This window comes from Rhodofomes roseus (assembly GCF_022264815.1).
Source record: "Rhodofomes roseus strain CIRM-BRFM 1785 chromosome Unknown C8Q71scaffold_18, whole genome shotgun sequence".
Classification (NCBI taxonomy): Eukaryota; Fungi; Basidiomycota; class Agaricomycetes; order Polyporales; family Fomitopsidaceae; genus Rhodofomes; species Rhodofomes roseus.
The window spans coordinates 43,875-61,312 of record NW_025952974.1 but is presented as its reverse complement, the minus strand read 5'-3'; the positions used below and the strand labels follow the sequence as shown (position 1 = coordinate 61,312).

At 56.6% G+C, this 17,438-nt stretch overlaps 4 protein-coding genes across 4 annotated transcripts; 3 read left to right on the top strand and 1 right to left on the bottom strand.

Annotated features, from left to right (window-relative positions):
- Window positions 1-1,468: 1,468 nt before the first annotated feature.
- On the bottom strand, window positions 1,469-4,087 carry C8Q71DRAFT_860189 (uncharacterized protein; the record flags this gene model as incomplete). Its single annotated transcript, XM_047927763.1, has 6 exons — window positions 1,469-2,679; window positions 2,749-3,012; window positions 3,061-3,167; window positions 3,223-3,357; window positions 3,415-3,782; window positions 3,851-4,087. The coding sequence occupies 6 exons, from the start codon at window positions 4,085-4,087 to the stop codon at window positions 1,469-1,471; spliced, it is 2,322 nt and encodes a 773-aa protein (XP_047776132.1).
- Window positions 4,088-4,890: 803 nt separating this feature from the next.
- C8Q71DRAFT_860188 (uncharacterized protein) lies at window positions 4,891-5,743 on the top strand (the record flags this gene model as incomplete). The annotated part of the gene is made up of 3 exons (XM_047927762.1): window positions 4,891-4,987; window positions 5,041-5,563; window positions 5,614-5,743. 3 exons carry the CDS (start codon window positions 4,891-4,893, stop codon window positions 5,741-5,743), a joined length of 750 nt encoding a protein of 249 aa, XP_047776131.1.
- A 2,842-nt stretch (window positions 5,744-8,585) lies between these two features.
- On the top strand, window positions 8,586-11,977 carry C8Q71DRAFT_874986 (uncharacterized protein; the record flags this gene model as incomplete). Its single annotated transcript, XM_047928378.1, has 10 exons — window positions 8,586-8,696; window positions 8,753-8,965; window positions 9,014-9,388; window positions 9,446-9,639; window positions 9,697-10,014; window positions 10,068-10,456; window positions 10,507-10,686; window positions 10,743-10,908; window positions 10,966-11,639; window positions 11,694-11,977. The coding sequence occupies 10 exons, from the start codon at window positions 8,586-8,588 to the stop codon at window positions 11,975-11,977; spliced, it is 2,904 nt and encodes a 967-aa protein (XP_047776130.1).
- Window positions 11,978-16,669: 4,692 nt separating this feature from the next.
- Window positions 16,670-16,880, top strand: C8Q71DRAFT_860186 (uncharacterized protein; the record flags this gene model as incomplete). The annotated part of the gene is made up of 2 exons (XM_047927761.1): window positions 16,670-16,746; window positions 16,808-16,880. The coding sequence occupies 2 exons, from the start codon at window positions 16,670-16,672 to the stop codon at window positions 16,878-16,880; spliced, it is 150 nt and encodes a 49-aa protein (XP_047776129.1).
- Window positions 16,881-17,438: the final 558 nt, after the last annotated feature.

The following is a 17,438-nucleotide window of genomic DNA, read 5'->3' as shown; positions in this document are numbered from 1 at the left end:
CTGCTCGTGCACGTGGCGCCTTCGTGCCAGACAAAACCCGCTCCGCGCCAGGCCCTCACCCGCTGCCCTTACTAGCTTCACACCCTGCGCTGCCCGTGGACGTGGCTCCTCGACGCGTAAATGATACTCATGCCGCGGCCGCGCCCAGACCCACCTGCCGGTGCTCCCTGTGTGGTCTGGTACCCGCCGCCTGTCGGGGTCATGTCCTCGGCGCATGCCTAGTTTAGGGCATGCGCTTGCCTGCTCCCGCCTGCACACTCCTTAGGATCCCGCCTCGTTCCGCCCCTCGCTACTATTGGTGCGTGCGAATCCTCAACACCGTGCATACTAATGACTCTCCCGCACGCGCGGCGCCCCTCTTGTCGGGATCCCGCCCTCGTGTCACTCAACAATGGGATTGTGTGATGTACGTTACTCCTTCTATCCGGGCCACGTTACTAACCGACCTTCTCGTCTGAGGTTTTGACACGATACGCGAAGCCTTCACACGTTAAGTATATGATGAACACGAAACAGATATGGCAGACTTCAATACTTTGTCATCGCAGGGATCGTCTTGTGCGAGCCTCGAAGCTTGAGCTTCACTGTCGATCATGTTACATCGTATACCATGGTAATAGTCGCAATATATCTCGGGTTCGGTCGTAGGCGTCGTGCGGTGTATTCAGGTGTATTAGCGCAAGCGATGCATCACTGGTATAGACTTGGGTAATATCTCACCGTCACAGTATATTGCGGGTTCGGCCATGGGCGTCGTGCGATGTATCATCGCGAATGATGTATCATTGCCAGCGTGAACTTAGGCACTCTCACCATCGCAGTATATCGCGGGTTCGGTCGTGCGCGTCGTGCAATGTATTACCACGAATGATGTATCACTACCAGCGTAGACTTGGGCAATCTCTCACCGTCGCAGTATATCGCGGGTTCGGTCATGCGCGTCGCGCAATGTATGATCGCGAACGGGGGAGTGACTATTATGACAGGTATAAAGCAGCCCTTGCGCACTTGTCGGCTTCGTTGAATCTCACTGCTGGACCTACCGCGTCTGCTACACCAGCCACGACTTCCACTCCTCTGCACCACCCCTTGCCCCCTGAACCTACGAATCCAAGACTACAGGCTAAAGCAGCCCAGGCATTAGCTGGCTTGAATCCTGATGAGTCGTCGTGAATAGACATGCCATTGGTATGCATGTGGTCAACATGACTGAGATGCTGAAGGCTGAGCTCGCCACCCTACAGGCATTGAACCGAAGTCGACGAAATCCCCTCTTGCTGTCATGAAACCTGACTCTATGACAGAAATTGACTTCATTGCACAGAGAGTAATACACAGGTTCGACGGTATTGACACGGGAGGTCGAGCAGATCGTACAGTAAATTTGCTCGTCAAGATGTGGAACATTACGTATTCTGGAACGTTGAGAGACAGCGCGACGGATAGCTACACATTCGCCAAGATATACCTACGCCTTAGTACGTACCTTCTTCTTACGAGGTGCAGCCGTGCTTGCACCTGTATCGCCCACGGCCTTCCTTTTCTTCGGCCCCGCTGCATTGCCCTTCGTCGGCAGGTTCTCCTTGCTAACTGCCACATTATCCTTCTTGTGCACAGGGACAGGACCATCACCGTCACGGAAACGATCAGGGAGGCGGTGGGCACGTTGAGGACGCGCGCCAGGAGCGCCGGTCCCATCGTCGACGATAGCGGTGTCGACGGACGCAGGCGGCACAACGGGGGCATGGCTTTCACATATTTCTGGGGTTGCTGAGGTAGCCGAATGAGACGAGGCGCCGTTGACGGTAGATAGCGTAGTGTTCTGCAGTACCTGCTTCTCCAAGTCGCCAACAGACGACGCAGGGATGACGGCGGTGACAGAGGCCGGCGGCACAGAGACGGCGGCAGGAGCGGGCGCAGGCGAGACAGCTGAGGCAGAAGGATTGAAGGACGCCGATGGCAGCGACGGTGTGGTGCACGCAGAGATAGGGAAGGAAGCAGGTGGCATGCGCGGGACGTTATTAAACCAGAGCGACTGCTGCTGGGCATGGAGGAGCATCGCGGCGGGGTCCAGCACGTTGCCCGGATGGTATGATGCAGGGATCATGGAAGGATTGTACAGGTTCCCAGCGAACGAGAGTGGGTTGAATCCACCTTGCATCGCTCCAGCCCTGCCTAGATTAGGCATGAGACCCATCCCGGCATAGTCGTACGTCGCGTCAGGCTGGACAGCGTCCGCAAGGGCCGCGGAAAAGGACTGAGGCCCACCGGGCGCAGCAAACGAGGCGGTATCAAAGTCGACGGGCAACGCCTCCATCGGGGGTCCAAAAGACGGTCCCATCTGGTTTGAGAAGTTAGGCGTACCGTGTAACGACGCATAATAATTGCTGTCGAACTGAGGCGGGAGTGGTGCGTCCAACGGGCCAGCAGCCGCATCCGACGGCCAAGAGAACGTCGGGGCGGACATGAAGTCGCCGGTAGCCGAAGGGCCAACCTCAAACGTAGAGGCAGTGTCGATGGGCGAAGGAGGCGTGGGCATAGACATGGGTAACGTTGGCGTCAGTGTCGACACTGGCGCAGCAGGCGAGGTGGTCGCTGTGCTCGTCGCGGATACGTCCACGGCTTCTGCCGTTCCGAGGTCTGTGGCGGGAGCGAATGAGGCTAGGTCTCCACTACGAGCTGGCAGAACGTGAAAGTAGTGAGTGTTAGAGCGTGCACGGTTGACTGACAGTGAACCGTGTTACGTACCAGACGCCTGCTGTCCGTCGCTGCCCTCGTCTTCGACGCGTGAAACCACTTCCCTATCGTCTTCAGTATTGCCCTCATCTTCGGCGTCCTCGTCCTCGTCTTCATCCCCGTCCTCGTCTTCATCCCCAGCCTCCTCTCCATCGTCGTCCTCGCTTTTGTCCTCGCCTTCAACCTCCTCTTCCTCAGCATCCTGCTCCACTTCTCCCTCGTCTTTCTCGGCGTGGTCGTCCTGGTCTTCCTTCAAGCTTGCATAGACCTCCGGAGCTGAGCAAAATGAGTACGGCACGGCCAGAGTGGAATTTGATGACGTACGCATAGCCAGCTTCACCCACTCCAGAAATGCCTTAGCCACAACGTTTACGGCCTCTGGATGCGCCCTGCTGAACGGGACGTTCCCCGCGGCCATTCCGGAGTTGTGCCTGGCAGGAATGCTGTTAGTGCACCTCCTCAGCTCCTCTTGTAGACCATACGTACGTGTAGAGCTCGACCTTGTTGCCTCCATCCGGGTTGATGCCGGCCGCGAGCGTGAAGTAGAACCAGCTGTCGCACGTCTTGCTGCGCAGGCTGTCGAAGAATTGCGTGAAGATGGCTCCCGTGTCGTCTACGACGCTATCGTGGCAGAATCGTGAGTCAGCATTGATTTGTCAGCAGCTTTTGGTCACTTACGCCTGCACGCGATGGACGTCAAATTTGTTGTCCTTGGGATCGGGCGATCCCAATGCGTTCCTGGCAGCCTTCAGTGCTGCCGCCTCCTCCTTGATCTTCTCCTGCACTTCAACGGGTTCCTGCGCGAAGAGCGTCTTCGCGGTCTCGACCGCATACTTCAAGCGTTCGTTCGCCTGGATCTCGCCGGAGTCGATGCGTGGCTGCACGAGGGGTTTGATCTTCTCGTCGTAGTACTTCTGGCTGTAGAGTTCGTGCGGGGCAAGAGAACGCTTCTTCGATGGCTTGAAAATGTTGAGGTCGACCTTTGGTTTGGCCCTGGCTCTGCGCGCCTTCTGTCCCGACCGATTCTGATACCAACTCTTCAGCTGCTGTCAACGCCGGGCCGCATCATAGTCAGCAAAGCCAATCACATGGAATCCCAGTGAGTGGTACGTACCTTCTTCCGATCTGTGATCGCTTTCCCTAACGCCTTGTTTTGCTCCTCAGATAGGGGTTGGTCGATGGACACATCAGGGAACCGTGCCTGCCGTTCGGGGAATTCGGCGAACCAAGCAGTAAAGAGCTTGGGCCAGAAGTAAGTGAGCTTGTGTTCGCGCTGGCGGTCCTGATGCTCGGAGATGAACGAGCTCAACAGAGCCGCCTGACGATCAGTGGCCCACAACCGAGGAGCCATGGGGGACGGATGTATGACGAAGGTGGGTACTCCAGACGGTCATACATTGCGCAGGCTCACGATATATCAGCTGGGCTGGAGAGCGAGTGCTCGCGTCGAGCGCCGAATGCTGATCATTACGGCCGCGCGAGGATCGCCGGCTGACAACTACTGCCCAAGTACGCTGGTTTCCCGATCCAGTCGCGGTTTTTGAATCCACTACACAGTCTTGACAGCTATCAAACGACACGCCACTGCGACATACGCTCAAATGGCAATGAGGACTGACTCCAGTGCGTGTCTCACTTCGCTGCCAGGCGGAAGAGACACACAGAAGGTGAGCCGTCACATGGGCTTGACAGCTTCGGACAGGAATGTAGCTACAGTCCAACCTTTTGGGCCATCGCACACGTCGTTGCAATGCGGGAACGGACAGAAGGAATGCTTGACTGCCAGGAACTCTCGGAGGCAATGCTCACTCAAGTACTCATATGGCAGGGGAACCGACAGGCGGTTGGTTCCCCGAGAAACGTGAGCCTTCTTTCCCCGTCGTGGTATCATGCCGTTGCCGCCTCTGACATGTTTAATTGCAGGCCTTTTCTGCTGTCACTCGTCCCATATGGATGGGCTTCGAGAAGCTCGCGAGAACAGGGAATCAATCCCGGTTTGTCTATATGCAGGCTTACCGGGAAGCACGAGGTGCGTACACGGTGCATACACAGACATAAGTGCCGGTGGAGCGTCCACAATGGGTTGACGCAGGGCAGCACGGCAGGTTGTCATAAGAGCCGCCTTTCACGGCACCGCTCTCGATGTGTCCAAGCATGAAGACCCACCAGAACCCAGAGTGCTCCCCCCCCAACACTTTCTCCCTCGAGCAGCTGGCCGCGGCACTGCGGTTGGTGACGGAGCTGGGAGCCGGTATGCGCTCGATATGTCATTGGTACCCGTGCTAACGATCATAACTTCATCAGTTGATTCCACGACTGTCCCTCCTGTGCCCCCCGCGTCCCCTGCGCCCGCCGCCGTCCCTGCGCCTGCCGCCGTCCCTGCACCTCCCGCCGCCCCTGCGCCTGCCGCTGCTTCTGCGCCTGCCGCCGCTTCTGCGCCCGCCGCCGCCCCTGCGCGCACTGCGGGCCCTGTACCCGCCGTCGCCGCTGCACCTACGCGCACTGCGGTCCCTGTACCCGCCGTCGCCGCCGCGCCTCCTGCCCTCGCGCATCGCAGGGTTCTTGTCGTGGTCCCCGATGATGACGAGGACGACGAGGACTACGAATACGATGTTGATGAACGAGGTGTCGGCACGGAGCCCGGCCCCTGCGGCCAGCCTCTTGCTGCCACTCCGGTTGTTACTCGGTCGGGCTGTAGAGAAGTTGCACCTCGCCTGCCGTTCCCAATGGCAGCGCCCCGTGCGGTGGTAGTGGACCACTTCAACCCCACTCCTTGCCGTTACTATGCGGTCACGCGTGGTCTGGCGGTAGGCGTGTTCAACAACTGGTAGGTGCTTTCGATGACGCTGCAATGCCCCTCTAACATATCTTGGTCAGGCCCGCGGTCGCTCCGCTGGTCATAGGTACGCCGAACTCAGTCTACCAGCGCTATGCGACGTTCGCCCTCGCAATGGCCGCTTTCCAGAGCGCCGCCGCCAGTGGCACCGTCGCTATCATCGCGCCGTAAGCGTCAAGTTCGCGTCGAGCTTTGAAGGAGGGAGGATATAATGGTGCTTGGTCGTCTTTTTGTGCTTTGTAATCATGTTCTTGCGCTTGGTCTCCGATAGCGTGCTCGTTGCCGATCTTGTCTGTACTATGTGTAGTGTATGATGCCTTGTACCGCACCGTGGCTCGCCCCTAAATCGTAGTGTTGTCTAGCAATGAATTAGTAATCCTCCCTGTTATATCAGTTGGCTGCAACGTTAGGTCTACACAGTCTGGCTCCATTGGGAAGCCTAAGTACCATACATTGTACATGGTACTTACATGGCGAGAATCATGCGCTGTCACGCGAAGCACATGTGTGAAGTCAGGCATTCTGCGCTAGCGCTGTCACACTACGGTTACACTTTCCTACCATGGGACGGAGGGCGAAGTATCACACAGCCGACGAAAAGAATGCGGCTAAGCGGGAGCGGCAGAAGAGATATATCCAGTCAGATGGGTGAGCCAATGCTTCCATGGACTCGGAATGCTGAATATTGTGCTCAATATGGCACAAGCGGCCGACTACGCAAGGGAGTTCAGAATCGGCGGGCCTACGCAGTTCGTTCTGGACATATTACGAGTCCATTCGGCACCCTATCCAACATACCTTCCGACCTCCTGCGGCTTGCCCGTAAGCCGTGCCAGCTATCTGTGCAACGAGACCTCGATGTGACAGAGGATCTTGGCCTTTGGACGACACCGTACGTCGTCGAGATTCCAGAGCATTATGACGATGCGGAATGGGGGAAAATGGATGATATATTCCAAGGTGTACCAGACGAACTACAAGACAAGGTCGCCTTCGAGCGATCGCTCCACGGACATCAACTGGCGTGCCTCAAAGAGGCAGGTGTGGCGCGCTTGCAGTGGTGGTCGGACTGCGAGAACAAGGAGGCTCTTGTGGCATACTGGACCGACGAGCTACAAGGGAGGTTGCGTGGATGGGAGGAGATGAGGTCGAAGGGGACACTGAAAGGAGAGATCAGGCAATTGGTGACGGCCGTCGGGCGCGAATGGGCTGCTAAGATCATTTGTACTCTGACGGTAGAGCTCGAGTTGATGGCTACAAACCAGTACGACACCAGGTACAAGGACGGACTCTTGCCATGGCAGTGTATGAATGTAGAGACACAGACATAGGAATTGAACACACCTTACTAGGCGACAATTTGACGACGGAGGCCAGCATCCATAGTGATCGAGTCGAGTGTACATCGTAAGGTCGAGCGCACCCAAGAACGCGACAACTGCTTGGCCTGCCATATTCCACACTGTCATTAAGGTGTCGTCGAGGGTGCATAATACCACCTTCTTCACGTATTTGATAACGTTGGGTGAGGAGCGCAAGATGAGTCGCGCATTGTTCTTGAGCAGATATCCAGTAATGGTTCGACGTACTAGTACTATTGGACTCAGTCCGGCATGCAACCTTGAAGGCTACAGTACTCAGCACGTTATCCCGCCACACAGGGATTGCTGTCTTTGTGAGTCTCAATCTAAAAGGACTGTAATGCATGAGATCAAGCCGCTGCAGACATTGTGTAGCCTCCAAAAACAATCAAATATCGTCTGGACGGCCGACTGTGTTATTCAGTATGGTCGATATATGGCTCGCCATTGGCTCGCCCTTACTCCGGAGACGGCCCGCATCTAATCTACAATCACACAGCCACCGCGACGTCGTCAGGCTTGCCGGGTTCCTTTCGACGATCTTACTGTTTCGCCTCAATCCACCACGCTCTCGACGCATTAGGCCGCCTGCCTTCCTTCCTCATGCGACACATCTCTCCACTCGGATGCGGCCTTCTACCTCAATTAAAGGACTCCATCTTCGCCCAAGCGGCCGGTTCTCAGCTGCCGGTTCGACGCGTGGCGAATGAGGTTCGCGTTGCGGAGTGTCTCCCCAACGATGTGCGGAAGATATGTGGTTTCCTCTGCGTTTACGATCAAACAGTCTAACACTTGTATCAGAGCTACAGTGCCCTTTCCGTATCTGTGCCGTGGATGTACAACACATCTCTGGACCGTCGGGGTTCCCCCCAATACTCAACTTGGCTGCCGGAAAAGATCACATAGTGGACATCCGCGTGCGTCCATATATTATTCAATCTATCGGACCTCGGGGTTAGCATTGTGGCAGGTCGACATCTGTCAACTCAACGTCCAACGAGTTCGGCTCGAACATCATCGAAGAGTAAGCACGGTCTAGGGGAGACGAAATTGGGGAGTTCCTTGCTAACCTCATCTTGAGTAGCACGGTGGTGCTGTGACTTGATTGATGCCTGCGAAAGGTAATGACCTTTCTGATCAATCGCGTATTTGGAAGTGGATGAGATCCACTCCCTACCTGGGATATTGTGAGCCCATTCATCGTTTCCATCCGTTTCACCCTTTTTTTGACTTTCTACCCAGTTTTCGCCACCAGGCTCTACCACGCATATCGCGAGAGCGCAACCTATCGCCCTTCATCCTTACAGACAGTGAGTATGTCTAAGCAAAGCTGATGTGAATACACTTAACCATTTAACAGACTCATGGGGAAACGTCGGCGCGGGCGAGACGGCCTTGACGTGCTTGTTTTCGATGAAGACAACGGCGCACAGCCAGCTGCAAGACGTCGACCGCCACCTGCCCTCTCACTTCCTCGTCCAGATGAAGAGTTACACCGTCGGGTGGATTACTCCTCTTCGGCCGATCATCTGTCAGCAACCACGACATATATCTCAGTCACATCGTCTGCCGAAGGCAATGCCGCGGACGACCGACCTGCTCCTGATGTGTCCGCCCCTCCGGCGCCGGACCTCTATTCTGTGTTCGGTGACATGGACCTCAACGACGCGCCGGATGAGCCATTTGAGACAATGGAGATGGAGTTCTTCCACGACCTTGCAGATTACGTCGACGCACATAAGAAACGCAAACGAACGGCAGGCGTGAGTGTTACCTTAATGTCGTGGTGGTACGACATGTGAAACAATGACATTTACAGGACAATCCCCTTCGAGAATGGACACCTCACACCGACGACTGGCTCGCAGAACTGCTGCGGCTGGAAGGTCGATGCGGATACTCGGAGACCGACTGCGCAGGCTGTGGCTCCGAGCAATCGCCATTCCGCTGCCGGGATTGCTTTGACGTCCGCATGTGGTGCGAAACATGTGTGCTCGAACGACATCAAGACCTTCCCTTCCATCGACTAGAGGTGAGTGAGGGGCCTGGAGCCTCAATGCCCTACTAATGCGTTCCGCAGACATGGCAAGACAGCCTGTACTTCGTGAAGGTCGACCTAAAGAGTCTTGGCCTGCGGATCCAGCTCGGACATCCGTCAGGCGAGAGATGCACCAACCCCGAAAGGGCATTTGGGGACGACTTCGTAGTCCTCGATCTCTCGGGTATCCACCAAGTCGCACTCGACTTCTGCGGATGCACACAAGCCCTATCGCGCCCGACGCAGCTTCTGCGCGCAAGGCTCTTTCCGGCGACCCCGACAAATCCCAAAACCGCAGCCACGTTTACGCTCCTCCGGCACTTCCACCTTCTCTCCAATCAAGCAAACGTGTCCGGCTTCGAGTTCCACACCACGCTCGCGCGCCTGACCGACAATACAGGCCTAGATCCTCCACCAGTACGTCTCTATCTACTCCCAGACTAATCTTCGATCCATAAACACTTGCCGCATCAGGATCGCTACCCGTCCTTGATGCGAATGATGCGCATGTGGAGGAACCTACGGATGTTCAAGCGCGCCGGTCGTGGACACGATGCCGCCGGAGTCAAAGCCACAGCGCCTGGGGAGTGTGCCGTCATCTGTCCGGTATGTCCACATCCCGGCAAGAACCTTCCTGAGGACTGGAAGAGTGCGCCTCCAGAGCGGCAGTACGTATATCAACGTCTTCGTACCCCGTAATTAACGCACTGATGAACTTGCCTAAGGTGGCTCTACAGGCTCTTCATAGGAATTGATGCGAACTTCCGTCTCAAACGTCGTGCGGTCTCGTCTAATGATCGCGACCCGGGACTTAACCACGGCTACGCTTACTTCGTGGAGGAGACAGGCTACAAGGACCATCTCCGGAAATACAGTGACCTCGTACAGGAGACAACCAGCACCTGCAGCAACCACGACGCCGTGAGACTCGTGAACTCAAAGGGCCGTGAGACGACAGACGCCACCGGTATTGTCACCATTGAATGTACGCGCCACGATATGAAGAGACCCTGTGCTGTCGGCGACCTCCAGAAGGGGGAAAGGTCAGTGAATGCTTGTCCCATGACCGTACATTCGTCCATTGAACTTCGTACAGATATGTCAACACTGATTACATCTTTCAGTCAAGCCTTAAAGGGAGCGATCATGTCGTTCTTGTCGTCTCGTATGATATCGCTTGCCAATGGTCCGTGCACTTCTGGGAGCGCATGAATAAGTATGACCCGCAGTGGGATGCGGCTGGTCGCCGATTCATTTTTCTCATACCTAAATTCCATCTCCCTGCTCATCAAGCCAGCTGTCGTGAGGACTACTCGTTCAATTACACTAAGTATGTAGGTCGCACCGATGGTGAAGCCGTGGAACGCGGATGGTCCGCCGTGAACGGCTTCTCGGGAAGCACCAGGGATATGGGTCCAGGGGCTCGCCGAGACATGTTGGATGACGTATTCGCCGATTACAACTGGCGGAAGATCACTCGGCTACGTGGGTTTGTTCTACACACTGCTATGAACGCATCTGACCCACCTTGGCAGCCAATTCCATTCTCACAAAGGTGAAGAACATCGTCGAACTTCGCAGTAATCAAGTGCTTGCGTTTCAGGCGTACGACGAGAAGGTCGACCCCGCACTGAAGGCGGCGTGGACCACGCAAGTGGAGGCCTGGGAGGCGTCTGATGGCGCGAGCCCGAATCCATTTGCCGTAACGCGTCGGCGTAAGTTTGTTCTACGAACTGTGCATGTCATTAACCCTGACACGACGACCTTGTAGCCATAACCATGGCGGCTGTTCGCTTGAAGCTGGCAGAGCTAGAAGCTGATGAGCTCAAGGCACGAACACAACGTAGAGACCAGAATGCGGCACCACACGCGACGCTCGACGACCTCATCTCTCCGTATGCGTTGATATCGCAAGGCCTGGAACACGAGGAGGAGCAGTAAGTCCCCCTTTTCTTCACACACAGTAGCATAGTCACGAACTCACGGAATCGAAGGCGCAGGCTCAAGGAAAAGAAGGCCGACCTCGGCTCGCGCGCCACAGACTTGCAGAAGGGCAATGTAGTTGTTGCCCGGAACGCTTTGCATCGCACGATTGAGGCTTGGCAGGCCGTCCAGCATCTGTACATGCCAACTGTGGCTGCACATCGCTCTCGGGACGCCAGCAGGTCCACTGCCTCCTCGCTGGCAGAGGACCTGCCCCTTTATCTTCCCTCGAATGTCATCGAACTACTGATGCCTGTCGATCGGAAGCTGCAGGACATCGAGTGGGAGCTTCGAGTGGGGCTCGCACACGACGCTCTTGAAGACATCCGTCGTCTCATCTGCGTTAAACGGAAACTACTCGAAGTCAAGGGTCGCTTCATCAGCGGCCAGCATCACAACACACGTGCGCGCGGTGTGATTACCCGGTGCGACAAGAAGATTACCCAGGCGCGAGCGAAGTACCATGCTTGCTACGAAGCCCTCGTGAGGCTTGCACCTGCACTGGACAAAACGCACTGGAGGAGAGACACCGGCTTACAGAAGTTGGACGACAACGACGTGCGGCATATGTCCGAGCCGGACCCGACAAAGGAAGATGAACAGACCGAGGGTACGCGGACGATCTCGTGGATATGGACAACGAAGGGTGCGCGGAGTGGCGATGACGACGAAGATGAACAGGAGAGTAAGTGTGCAACCGTTGAGAGCACTGCTGCCGATCCTACTAACTGCTTTGCAGTGCTACGAATCGAATGGTGCCAGGCCCGTGCACGCGCGCATAGGTTTACAGAAGAAGGCCAGCTCCTCGAGGAGGAGATGCGACGTGTAGTACAGTTTTACGAGTGGCAAGCGAGCTGGTGGAGGGCGCGGATGGATTCTTGGGAAGGCCGGTCAGCAGAACACCGAGAAGGGCTGGTTGCATACGCTCGCCGACAGGCTGACTTACGAGTGTCGATGAAAGCGTTATGTCAAAAGGCGTGGGCCAGTGGGCCTTTTTGGCTAAGTCAAGGCGCGAGATTATGATACTATGTCGACTTCGTTTATCAATTCAATGTGTTGGAGAACTACTGCTAAGGAGCTTGTAATTTCGGACATTGAGCGTTTTGCCCGAACGTGCACCCTCACCTTCGCCTTTGCCCTCGCACTTGTGCTTCTCACCTTCGCACCCACGCTCGCCCACCCACCTTTGCACTCTCGTCCTGGCGTTTATAAATTCAATGGGTTGGAAAACCACTGCTGAGGAGCTAGTAATTTCGGACATTGAGCGTTTCACCCTCACGTGCACCCTCACCTTTGCCCTTGCCCTCGCACTTGTGCTTCTCGCCCCGCGCTCGCCCACCCAACTTTGCACTCTCGTCCTGGCACTCTTCCACTTGGTCTCGCCCTCACGCCCTCGCCTTCGCCTGCTCACCATTGCCCTCGCCCTCGCACCCAACTGACTGGTCGTGCACCCGCTCCCAGACAAACATCTTCCTCTGAGACTTATACCGTGGCGGTCATCAATGGCGGCCCTGGCGACCCCTGCTTCTCCATCGTCCTCGCCCTCCTCGGCATTCCGCACGTTCTGTGGAAGCCATGGCGAGATGAATCCGTGACACTTTACAGCTCTCCAACTTGACCGTCATGGAGCTTGGTCGTCTGGCTGGTCCTGTGGGATTGGACCGACCTTCTTATTATTAATGTTGTCGTCAAAGGCAGTCGGTATCGATCTCGGTGCCACATACTCGTAAGTAGCATCTGCCTTCCGACATCGCTTCGATCTTCGCTCACTACTATCCTACGCCGTCCTCGAAGGCAGTCGGTATCGATCTTGGTACCTTATACTCGTAAGTAGCATCCGCCTTCCGACATCGCTTCGATCTTCGCTCACTACTATCCTATACCGTCCTCGAAGGCAGTCGGTATCGATCTCGGTACCACATACGCGTAAGTAGCAAACGCCTTCCGACATCGCTCCGACGTTCGCTCACTGCTGACTTACAAGATTTGCTCGAGTCGTCTTACATCATGCCATGATCGGTCAGTTCTGGATCCCTGTATGTTGCCGACTCACTACCCGCGTGCAGGATCGGCAATGGTGCACCTGGGTCAACAGGATATCGGGGTCAACACTGATGGGTGCACGATGGAGTGATATGGTCTTCACGCGGAGAACTCACCATCTGGTACGCGGTCTCAACTTTGCATACTCGGCGTCTGCTGATTAGCTATCGGAGTGACCAAGTAACCGTGTGGTGAGCGACCGAGTGACTGCGCGAGTGCAGCATGACCTACACTTGGTGTGCCGAGAGGCGAGGGGACGAGAGGCGGGCAGACAAGAGGCGGCAGACGAGAAGCGAGCGAAAGAAGCGGGGAGTCAAGACGCTGCGAGGTAGGAAGGTGGTGAGAGGGTGAAGTAGAGAAGAGAGAAATGAAGGCGCAATGACTGACTCACGGTAGGTCACCACTCGACATGCGGGGCATTGGAGGGCGGAACCTCGAGAAGGGAGGCAGGTATCAGAGGCGGGTACAGAGGCTGCGAGGCTGCGTTGCAACAGGGCTGTAAGGTGGGAGGCTGGGAGGACTTACGAGGCAGAACTAGGAGTGGTAAGGCGAGATGCTGACGTGGGGAGCGGCAGAGAGCAGGGCGAGAGAGTGGTATCGCGGGTACTTATATATTTGCAGGCGGGATCACAATGCATACCGGCCCAGGGAGCATATATGGTGTATGGGACGGCAATGTACAAGGGAGCGCGGGGCAATGTACAAGGGAGCGCGGGGCGATGTACATCGGAGCGCGAGGCGATGTACAAGGGGCGCGGGGCGATGTACAAGGGCTCGTGGGGTGATGTACAAGGGAGCACGGGGCGATGTACAAGGGAGCGCGGGGCGATGTAATTGGAGCGCGAGGCGATGTACAAGGGCCCGTGGGGTGATGTACCAGGGGCGCGGGGCGATGTACAAGGGGCTCGCGGCGCGGTGTACAAGGGGTGCGGGGCGGGAGCGCGGGGCGATGTACAAGAGAGCGTGAGGCGATCTACAAGGGAGCGTGAGGCCATGTACAAGGGGCGCGGGGCGATGTACAAGGGGCTCGCGGCGCGGTGTACAAGGGGTGCGGGGCGGGAGTGCGGGGCGATGTACAAGAGAGCGTGAGGCCATGTACAAGGGAGCGTGAGGCCATGTACAAGGGGCGCGGGGCGATGTACAAGGGGCTCGCGGCGCGGTGTACAAGGGGTGCGGGGCGGGAGCGCGGGGCGATGTACAAGAGAGCGTGAGGCGATCTACAAGGGAGCGTGAGGCCATGTACAAGGGGCGCGGGGCGATGTACAAGGGGCTCGCGGCGCGGTGTACAAGGGGCGTGCGGCGGGAGCGCGGGGCAATCATGTACAAGGGAGCGTGAGGCCATGTACAAGGGGTGCGGGGCGATGTAAAGGGGCGCGGGGCGATGTACAAGGGGCTCGCGGCGTTGTGTACAAGGGGCGCGCGGCAGGAGCGCGGGGCGATGTCCAAGAGAGTGTGAGTCGATGTACAAGGCGCGCGGGGCGATGTAAAGGGGCGCGGGGCGGGGGCGCGGGGCGAGCATGTACAAGGGAGCGTGAGGCCATGTACAAGGAGGGCGGGGCGATGTACAAGGGGCGTGCTGCGGGGGCGCGGGGCGATGTACAAGGGAGCGCGGGGCGATGTACAAGGGGCTCGCGGCGCGGTGTACAAGGGGCGCGGGGCGATTAGGGGGCACGGGGCGATGTACAAGGGGTGCGGTGCGATGTATACTAGTAAGGGGCGCGGCGCAATGGGCAATGGTGTCCTGCGGTCGTACATGGCGGGCAGTCCATCACGTATCAAGGCGGTGTATCAAGGCGGCGCCGTATATTTCTGGCCGTACTTCATACATCGTGCAATGTAATAAGACCAGCTTGATGCACAGCGGTAGCTGTTCGTGAAAGGAGGGTAATGTATTGCAGGGCGCAGACGGCTAATGTATGAGGACACATGGCTAGTAAGCGGCATCTATGTATCGCATTTGCACTCTACTTAGCAGTATATTATGTATGGGTCTGCCAGCTACAGGTGACCGCGCTCGCGCTGCCGAACCTGTGCCACGACAATGACGTCCCGGTCAGCGACGCGGCCGCTGAGCCGCCGCATGGTCTCGCGAGCTGCGCACCGACGGCTGGGAGACCAATTTGCAGTCGGAGGATCTCAAGAACTTTGTCTGTACGTTGTTTCCGCGCGTCAAAATGGTGACGTCGGATGTTGCGAAACAGAGCAGCACCTAAGTTAGATCATCATCTCGGGCGTGACACGGTTCTTGTAGGCAGATCAGCTATTGGGGACATTATAAGTTAGTAATTGAAGTAATTGGTCTTGGAACCGTCTTGGTAGTTGTTCATGTTGCAACCATGTGAGGCTGAGTAAGATGCATGTCAGTAAGTACGTACTTGCTGAGTGGAGAGGAGACGCGTCTGTTTTCGCGTCGGTCCTCGCGTCCGTCACGATTCACGTGCCCATGTCACACAACGCACGGCATGGAATCCGAGCCGCTTCAATGAGTTGCCTTTGTCTCTGCTTTCCGCGTTCATGTCCCATATTGATTACCAGAGATGCCCATCTGATCTGCAACCCAGATTGTCGTCCTTGCACCTCCGCGGGGCAACTGACACTTTATAAATGTCCGAGAAACGAGTAGCCTGGAACTTTGATTCACCGACCTCAAGTAGTACTGCAGAGTACTGCCGGCCTTGCGCTCTATCCGTACGTCCGCGGACACTTTAGAACTACGATTATGTGCATGCTGAAGGATTGTCCCACAGTTTTGCTTCATTTGCTCTCTCGACAAACGGATGGCCGTTTATAAGGCGAACATAACTCTTCGATCGTGATGTACCGACCGAAAGTTGCGTACCTACTGAGGCGAACTCACACTGTGCTCTCACATCTAGTGCCATGTAACCCAGCGGGACTCGTTTCAGGACCGCGCCAGTCTTGTTCGGAGAGACGTCATGTATCATCAGTCGGTGAGCGCCGTCTGCCGTTGTGCTCAAGTGAGTACTACTACTAGGGTGCTGTGCGTTTGTTATGTTCACTACAGGCCGACTCGGAGGGGCAAGCGATGTTTTGAGGTGCACTTGCTGGATGTCTCGAGCACCTCACCGCACCAACGGCTTATATCCTGAAACACCCTCGGACTACCAGTGTACCACGCTGAAACCACCAGTGATCACTCCAAGATCACTCGCAGCCCGCCCGCAAGCGCCCACACCGTCTTCTAGTCTCGCGTCTCCAGGTCACCCTGTTCACGCTCACCTTCTGTCTCCACGGAGAGACTCCCGTCATCCCCTCACTAGCCTCTCCCAGCCCATTCCTACATCAAACACTGATCGCGACTCGCCGAGCGAGCCCAGAATTGGTTTTGGCCCCGCCCCGCGAGCGCCGACACGACCCGCTTGAGTTTGATGGAGGTGCGACCGCGCGACGGTCGCGTTGAACGAGTGATCGGTGGGCGGGATGGTGTACTTATAGGTGAGTGGTTGCTGCGCTCGCGTTCCATCCTCTCTTCTCTTTCATCGTTCTGAAGGTATGTTTGGCCCACGTTCTGCTGTTGTTTGCGCGCTGACTGTGCCGCCCATCCTGTTGCAGCCCTATCGTTTGACCAAGCTCCATTTCCGTTTCTCGACTCTTTCCAACTGAGCCTGCCTCCTGAACCCTCACACTCCTTACACTCTCCCTCATCCCGCAATGCACGCCAGGACCATCCTTTCTGTCATCTCCGCCGCGATCGCCGCGATGCCCGCATTCTCGGCCCCGCTCGGCGTGTAGGTGCCTCAGCGTATCCAAAATCCTATGGTCTAGCTGACGATCATTATGTGTTGGCAGAAATGTTGACGGGTTGTTCAACCGCTCCTTCGTTGAGGCTGAGCGCCGCGAACACCGCAAGCGGCAGTACTGAACAGTCCCTGGCTCGAATACCTTGCAATGCGTGTGGCGTGCTCTACCATGCCAGCAAGATCCGCCTCCAACTCGCAGCCGCGAGCCGCCTGGCTCCGAGGGAGAGTTTACCTCTCCGTACTTATCTATCATCGCCGCGCTTTCGGCGTAACGTGCCTTGAATTCGGGCACTTTCGGGTACTTTCGTCTGCTTAACCAATTCTGTCTCGCCCTAACTTATTCTCGCCGTAGTCGAGAACGTACCACACTCTCTATATACAGAACCAGCTGTAACGTACCATATCGTATCGTCCTCGGGGCTGCGCCACCCGAGGAGCTGTCTATCGTCGGAATGGGACCTAATCCGTCTTCGACCTGCGATGTTCACTAAGGTGCGGAGTGGCTGAGGCTGTCCCCAGGAGTACACATCTGCTACGAGCATATGCCGTTCCTCTGCATTTATGTCACGGTCTCCGGACCCTGAGAAGGACCGTTGACTTGCCTCGTTGGCTTCGAGTACTACTTCATAGGACAAAGGTGGAAGCTCACTCGCTCATGACCCGTCGTCGTAGTCGCACCT